The 8,499-nt window shown below is 50.2% G+C and overlaps 1 protein-coding gene across 1 annotated transcript; it reads right to left on the bottom strand.

The window, feature by feature from the left end:
- Nucleotides 1–3,030: 3,030 nt before the first annotated feature.
- Nucleotides 3,031–7,975, bottom strand: BUD13 (BUD13 homolog (S. cerevisiae); the record flags this gene model as incomplete). The annotated part of the gene is given in 12 exon segments (XM_009576623.1): nt 3,031–3,124; nt 3,569–3,650; nt 4,036–4,220; nt 4,552–4,690; nt 5,223–5,331; nt 5,697–5,815; nt 5,888–6,004; nt 6,424–6,600; nt 6,667–6,719; nt 6,721–6,957; nt 7,657–7,714; nt 7,891–7,975. Coding segments are annotated over 12 exon segments (1,455 nt in total), but the record flags the coding sequence as incomplete, so codon positions are not given.
- Nucleotides 7,976–8,499: the final 524 nt, after the last annotated feature.

Below are 8,499 nucleotides of genomic sequence, written 5' to 3' on the forward strand. Positions count from 1 at the left end.
AGGCTGGAGAGCCCGCACCCCCCGCAGCACGTACCTACCCCAGCGAGACCCCGGTTTCTCCAGCAGCCACAGCCAGAGCTCCGCGGGGAGCTGCGGCAGCGCCTCGAGCGTGGTGGCAAGGCTGGAGAGCCCGCACCCCCCGCAGCACGTACCTACCCCAGCGAGACCCCGGTTTCTCCAGCAGCCACAGCCAGAGCTCCGCGGGGAGCTGCGGCAGCGCCTCGAGCGTGGTGGCACCAAAAGTGCCATTTCGGATCCCATGTTTTATTAGTCCAACTGCATCCAGATCAGCCATCCTAATATTTGCTGATTTGCACCGAGGCGACAACATAGAAGGATGCATATTAAAACGTTGTAATTGCATCATCTAAGCTCTCCCATACTCTGTTATTTTGCACAGATATGTTTTACCAAGAAAACATCTGGTAATAAACGAACACTAGATGTATTGCATAAATTCACTATTGTAATGAACACTGATATGAGGTCCCTCTGGTAGTAACAAACATATGCACCTCTATCTAAAATCTTAAAAGTGCAGCTTCAAAACAAGTTGCAAGAGCAGAAGCTTACACTGTTTTCAGGTACTAAAAAAACGTGCTTAGTGCCGGCATTTAAATAGCTTTGCCTTCCTAAGTAGCAGCTTATATTCCCAACTACCACGCAAGCTAGCCAGCTGCTGTCTTTTGTTGCTCTGCAAGAGAAGTGCACTCTCACTCAAGCAGGGTGGACAGGAAGGTACAAGCATCTAACCAGGGCAACAACTCTCCACAGTGAGGTGAATTCAGTAATTACACAGGTTTTCTTTTTTGGTTTTTTTTTTTTTTTTTAACATCTCCAGAAACACTCGAATAAGTGAGAGCAAAAATGAGTATGTGTCAAATGTAGCTCCACTCTTCAAGGCTGTAGCTGCCTCAAGTTACGGGGGGAAAAAAAAAAAAAAATAGGACCTCGGTGATAGAAGGGGAAAGTACAACTGGAAAATACGCATGACTGACGAGCAGGCTTTCAATATGCCGCAGCAAGCGGCTCTGAACTCTCACTGCTGCCTCACACTATTGCCTCACGCTCCCAAACCATTTTCCTGCCTGACAGGCTGCAACAGGGCCCACGTCAGCAAAGCCTTCCCGACACCACCTTTGTGCCCACAAAAGAAATGAGACCTGCTCAGGGTGGTTTCCTTCAGTTTGGCTATTAATGTAAAAAACCACAGCTCGCTCCCACAAGACCTACAAACGGTTCTCCATCCCTCTCCCGGCCTCAGTCACTGGCCGTGAGCAGCGGTCCACGGTTTACGCACTTGCAAGCGGCGACAGAAGAGCATCTGTCCCCAAAGCATGCAGTGGAGCTTAACCGACTACCCCATAAATACAGGCGGGACTGTCAGCGCGGCTGGGGTCCAGTAAGTCCCCACTTGTAGCCTGGATAGTTTCCAACAGACTTTGCAAAAGACGTTAGCCACGCACAATTTGTTTGGCAGAGGTAACCGCAGACGGCGATGGCCGCAGCAGACGTTATATCCGATCCTTTTACCGGCAGGCTGACAATTATTTATCCTCCTTGTCCTTGCCTTGGAAAAGACACCACCACACAAAATCAAGTAAAAAAAGAAAGCTGTTATTTACAAGTGTACACACAGACTCCAGGACTGCTAGAAACATAACACAGTGAATAAAAAACAGGGAAGGAAGTCCCAAGACTCTGCCACTCCAGAGAAGACTTTGTCATTATACTTCTCGCCCACAGCCCTCCCGCTGCTTGAGAATCACTGCAAAGAGCAACTCTGACGACTGGCCCCTGACCACTACTGAAGACAAGGCATCTCCATGGAAACTGCTGGCTGCATTTAATACATGCTCCCTGGGACGTCAACGAGAACAACTGTATTTATTTCCACAAGTGCTTTGTCGCAAGCAGGGATTAAGGGAAGCTCTCTGCCTGGCCTCCAGCTGCAAGCCCGACAAATCTGATCACAAGCGAGGGGTTATGCTTCGCGCGGAAGCGAGCCCCCAGGCAGCGGCACTAGGCAAGTCATCAGCACCACTGTCCAGAGAGAAGTCCGGGGGGACCAACCCGCCACCGTTAGCTACTCCAAAATAACGGTCAGGGGAAGCAATTTAAACACCCCCCGTACGTTTACTTCCACAAGAAACTGACCCCCAAAGAGTTGCGGGGGCTCCTGAAGATTTTGCTGTCAGATACAGCATTGCAGGTCGGTCTCTCAACCTCTTGCAGGAGAGAGCCAGTGATACACAGCAAGCAGCTTCCTGCTCAGGCAGGGCTAGGAGAAGCTGAGCTTTACTGCACGTCAGTGACTCTGTGAACTAGAGGGCACAACAACTGTAAAACCTTAACAAAAGCCCTCTCGGTGCACTGGGAAGGACACAGGGAGGATCTGACATCAGCCCACAGGCAAACCAGCTCACAGTACTAAGTAGTTGCAGGGTATAGTTGCTCTCTGGAAGAACTCGAACACAACTGAAACTGCAACTGAGTTCTGGCAGAGTGACCTACTGGACGAGGTTAACTCTCCAAGCGTTCAGCATACTTTTACCATGAAGAAAAACCTGAGATTGAGGACACCTGAAGACTTGTGAACCGCCCTCAGAGGACAAAGCATTTGGCATAAAACAATTAAGCATATAGTTTCTACGGTTTGTTAGAAGACAAATAAACGGACCAGAAACCAATGTCTGCAGCACCTTATGGGGGAGCGCCAGAGAGCCGAGGTACTCCTGCAGGCAGCGGCCACCGCACCTCTCTTCCACGCTCAGCCGCTGCGCTGCTCCAAGCGGCGCCGCTGCAGCTCTCTGTGCTCGTGCTCTCCGGCTGACAGGAAAATCCTCTTTTGGCAGCTCTCCTCTAAGTTCAGCCTTGCCTCTCAGAAGACGGTCCACTGGGACGCTGAACGCCGAGGACGGGGCTTGGTCCAGGCAGAGCGAGCCATTCCTCACAGCTCTGGCAGTAGCAGCAGGTGAACCTCTGTAGCATCAATTCAGGAGCGCTGCTTTGCGTGGTTCTTCATCTTGTCTACATGTCCTCGACGCTCCACTTGTACGCAAGCTCCTGAACTGCCTTCTTGTTGGCTATCCGGACAAAGCGCTGCTGCTCGAATCCGTTGGACCTACAAAGTAATACCGAGAAGACCATGGGCTGCTGCGCAAAAGCTTTTCTGAAGCAATGAAGCTTTTTAGAGACGTTACGAGTTTTCCCCTACTTTTACTCTGGCTCGGTTTCCACTGAGGTTAATCTGTTTCAATCAGTGGTTAACAACAGTTAGCATCTCCGAAGCGAGTTCGGTCACCTTCATCCTGAGGATGAGCGGGTCTCTCCCTGCGTGCTGTCGGGTGTTCGCACTGCAGAAGCTACTCACACCCTTGGTAACAGCACCAGCCTTGCTCCCTTCCGTCCCGGACAAGCACGCATTCATCACCCGTTTGTAACTTAACACACTCTACCTTACTATTGCTAACAATCTCATTCATCTGAGAACTGGGAACCTTTACGCTGTGAACTCCTTGAATTGTTACTATTATTCTACCACATCACTGTATCAGGAACCACGTACCTGTCCACACCGTCCCAGCGATGCCCGGGCCATATATTAAATCTGTTGAGTGGAGGTGCTGGTCCATTGTACCTAGGTTTTTCTAGGAACAGAAAGAGCAATACAGATGTTTACTACTTCAGTGCAATCACGCGGTCACATCGTCATCAACCTAAGAGGTATACACAGGCATAGTGCACAGGCTGCTTAACGGCCAACTACAGCTGGCAGAGGAAACTTCCAAAGAGACACCTGACCAAACTGGAGTCTGTTGATTTTTAAGTCACCAGATCCTGCTCTCTAAGCTAACAAATAATAGTAACCGTTACTGGTAACAAGCCAATAATAGCAAATACTGCTACTACACTGACTCCAGAGAAGCAGTCCTTTAGGACCAAGCTGCTCTGGCAGTCTGAGGCTCTTTTTTGAACAGCAGCTGCAGTTCTACGCTGCTGAGGCCTTAAACCAGACACTGGTGTAACTCAAACCTTTCTTTTCTTTGTTCTCTTTGGCCTTCCTTTTTTTGATGAAGTCAGCCATGGGGTCTCCTTCTCTCTCTTGTTCTCTCAGCATTCGATCCAGATCCTGGTCATCAATATAACGGGCCAACGGCTTCTGCATCTCTTTTATTGCATCTTCCACGTTCTGCTGCTGTTGCCTCCCCTGCGCTAGCCTGAAAACAAGCACCAAGCGTCACTCCAAAACCAAGCAATTGTTTACTGTGACTTGCTCAAAATTGCAGGATTGACCACAGTCCTGAACCTCCACTCTGTGTGCGCAATTCCCAATGCACACCCAGCAACGGAGGAAATAACTGAGGGGGTCTCCAAGACGTGCGGAACACGTCCTCTCCTGGTCCCAGGCTCAAACTCAGAACGAAGCGACAGGCCACCAACACCGCCACTGGAAGCGGTATCAAACTGGGCTAAAAAGCAGGGAGCCGAGAGTCCTAAGCTGTAACGTGAGGCCCAGGGACCGTGCTGGGGAGCTCTGGAGAACCTTACCCTTTACCCCATCTGGCGTATTGCTCGTCTCTCTCGGACTTCGCTTCAGCTTTCTGCCTCTGCTCCAGCCGCTCCTGCGCGAGGTCCCTCTTGCGGCCTGACTTGTCTCGGAAGACGGTCTCAGAGTGTCGGGATTCCTCTGGAGGGAGCAGATGCCTCAAGTCACGCGTTTTGGAACATTTTGCCGTTTCCAGACAATTCAATGACTAATTGCGACTCTAAGGGTCCCTTCCAACCCAAACTATTCTATGATTCTATTTCAACATTTTTTCCTTTTGCTTGTTCTAGCCTCTGAAAGAGCTTATCATCCAAACCCGAGCAGGATCACAGCTCTTGCTTTTAGCTGCTGCCCCACATAGCCACGCTCGTACCCTGAGCTCTCTGAGTATCAGCCTGCTTCTTCAGACGTGCAGATGGGGCAGACAGAGAAAAAGCCTCTCACCCTCCCTATGATTTCACTGGCATTGCTTTGAAATCACCGTTTATAAATCTTTTATTTCAGAGGCTCGGTGACCCTACCCAAGGAATCTATCAGCACATCTAGATGCTGCTCCACAGGGATGCTCTCCATCAGCACCCTAAAACCAGGGCCTGATACAGCATCAAGAGACAGCTGAAAGCAGAGAAAGAAAAAGCGAGCTGGTGCTCATGCAGTGTTTTTACACCCCTACCTTCCAAGTGCTTATTACTTCTCTCATGCCTCCTGAGCTCCTGCTGTTCCCTCCGCAGCACATCAGCTGACACCAAGCCAGCTTTGACCCCAGATAACATCACGTTTGCCTGCAAATCAAACAAAAAAAATCACATTTACTGCTAGCTGAGAGCTGTCCAGCGATCCAGAGGCATAACGAGGGAGATCAAGAGATCAAGAGAGACGCATCAGCAGAGACAGCCATGTTACAAAGCCGCTTCGCTGGCACCCTCGCGAACAGCTTCCCCAGACCTCCAGAAACAGAGCGGACTGAGGCAGAGATCCTCTGTCACGCTTACCTCATGCCTTGCTTATTGCAAGCAGAGGGTCTGGCACGGCTGCATACATGAGATATACGAAATTTCTACTCCACAATTGGTAAGTTGTGGGACTTTTACAGTTTTCTATCACCAGGAAGTCATCGAGAGCTTAAATGGAAAGACTAAATGTTTACCTTCTTGGGAGATCCCTTAGCGTCACGGTGGCGATGAGGTGAGAGGTCAGGGGGACTCCTTGAACTGTGCTGATCCTTTCCGGCTGGCAGAGTCCGTCGTGGAGGAGATAAATCAGAGTCTGAAGACTTGCTCTGATTCTGTTTCAGAGGACCACGCTTAGGGGAATCGCTGTGTACATGGCCCAGCCTGCGGTCTGCATCAGAGGCATTCCGGGTACCCCTCCGTGGAGATGGAGAGTCAGAGTCGTGCCTCAGGCACCTCTGAGGAGAGGGCACCTGCCTAAGCTTTTTCGTGGCTGGAGAAGCACCTGCAGTAAAGACATAACTAACTAAAAATCACAGAATTAGTCCCACGAAAGGACTAAACATGGTGGTGCATGAGGTTAACTCCTAGAAAAATCAAGACCTTAAGAGATGACAAGCTGTAGGTGAATTTTCTTCCTTCTGAACGTGTACTGCCTGGAGACTGGGTTTAAACTTTGTTTTCCTTTCGGACACGTTTAAGCCTTAGTCAGTGACTCTTAGATTAATACTAGTCCAGCGGACGGAAAAATAGGATTACAAGAACTAGCTGTACCAACAGAAATGACAACCTATCCGCTACCATTCCATGATTGCAGACTACTAATTCCACGCCACTCATCTCTCAGGAGCGTGCAAACATGATCCCAGAGTGGGCAGCCAGCAAAGCACTGGGCAGACAGAACACACTCTTACGCACGCTCACCTTTTGTTCTGCTCTGCTTTTTCAGACTAGGTGACCCAGTCCTCTTTCTCCGAGGCGGTGACGAATCTGGGTCAGAATCGTACCTCTTCTTCCGTGGAGGGGACAGATCTGGAGTAGCCTGACGCTTCTGACGTGATGAGGACTTGTCAGAGACACCGTGCCTGAGCTGAGATTGCTCTCCTTGGACACCCCCCGACTGGGACTTGTCTGTGGTTTTGCAGCCCTTTTTCCCCATCGCTGAACTGACTCTCTTTGGAGAGACATCTGGGGAGTCGTGACGCTGTCGCCTGGGAGGTCCGCCTTGGGGGAGAGAGGTCTGGAGAGTCGTGGCGCTTCCTTCTTGGCGGGGAGAGGTCTGGGGAGTCGTGGCGCTGTCGCCTGGGAGGCAAAAAGTTGGGGGAATTGTTTCTCTCCCGCCTGGGAGGGGACAGATCCGGGGAGTCGTGGCGCTGTTGCCCTGGAGGCGATTTGTCTGGGGAGTCGTGCCGCAGTCTCCTTGGCGGCGAGCTGTCCGGGGAGTCGTGGCGCTGTCGCCTGGGAGGGGAGGAGAAGGTGAACATGAGAGTTAGATTTTTGTTTGTTTTGCTGTCTCCAGACAGAAAACAAAAACCAAGCAGGACGTGTAAAGCTAGCAGTAGGGGTCAAGGATGAAAACAACTTTCTGAGCGCGAATTCGTACTTGATTCTGCACTTCCCTGCATCACTGAGCCACGGACTTCCCAAAGTAGATCCCAGAAACCCTCCGAGGCAACCTGGATCACAGGAAAGCTGTAATTTTAAAGTCTCCAGGGACCCTTCCGACACTCAGACTACAAAACCCGTTTTGTGCCCTTGTATAATCATCTTCTCACAAGGAAACGCCCCATCATGGTCTCTCAGAGAGCCTGGACGCTGTGCGACCCTGGAACATCCCAGAGATGCTTTCAGAAGAGAGGCTTGTTGTATCACCACCATCCTCACCATGTTTCAGATCTATAGCGAGTCATCACCCAGATTTCTCTGACGCCATCAGAGGATTGCGGGACACGTTCGCGTATCATGCAGAAACCTAGACGGCATGCTGCCTGCCAGCCCCACCCCCAAGGCCGAGGTTATTCAACGGTGGAAAAGGAATCCCTGCGTATGCCCTTTCTCGCATTTCACAGCAAAGCACTTGGACACTGCAGAACGAGACAGACGATACGAGAAAACAAGAGTTAACCGACAAAAGAATTTCCAGTTGGAGCCCCGTACCTCAAGGTAAATTTGGCAGGTACTGAAATATCCGAACTCTGCGAGTCTTCGTTCTGGTCTAAAAAAAAAACCACAATCAGAAAGTCACCATCGTTAGGGTTCCCCACAGTTCATGATCCCTTCAGCATTTCAAGATTTTTTTTTTTTTTAAACTAATATTATTTTTAACTTGCAATGGCATTGTTCAGAGCACTTAAATATCCAGGGAGAGAGGGTGGAAAGGTCTGGTCTCACCTCCTAGAAGTTTCCACTTAGTATTTGTTCGGAATTCCTCCATGAGCTTCACTTCATCTGGACGCTCATCAATAAATTCTGCCACCTGAAGACAAAACACCAGAGTAAACAACACTGCTTTAAAGAAAAAGAAAGAAAGGATTTCTACTCTCCAACACAAATAATTAAGCCTGATTGCACTGACAGGCAACTGATGTGTGACCATCATTTAGCTGCCTTCCTACAGGCGGATCTCCAAACAACTTCCCAAAGCCTTCGCCTTCAATGTTCATCTCTTCACTGCCAAGATTTCCAACCCGTGCCACAAGCCACGCTGCAGCTCCACCCGGTGCCACAAGCCACGCTGCAGCGGTCAGCAGGCTACGGCAATCGCAGAGTTACCTTCTGCTTCGTCTCCAGCGGCTGTTTTAAAGCCGCGACAACCACCCTACTGGCCCTATCACGTGCTTTTAGCACTTGCGAAAATGCAAATACGTAAAGAACAGGCTGCTTTTATCTGCAGGGGGCTGATTCAGCCCCCTTGTGCTTAGACCAGAAAAACTCAGCCGCCCCTGCTTTCTCGCTGAAAGGGTTCAGCGCGCGCTTCCCAAAGAAAGATGGGGGGCGGCC

Source organism: Fulmarus glacialis, unplaced genomic scaffold (genome assembly GCF_000690835.1).
Source record: "Fulmarus glacialis isolate BGI_N327 unplaced genomic scaffold, ASM69083v1 scaffold15064, whole genome shotgun sequence".
Classification (NCBI taxonomy): domain Eukaryota; kingdom Metazoa; phylum Chordata; class Aves; order Procellariiformes; family Procellariidae; genus Fulmarus; species Fulmarus glacialis.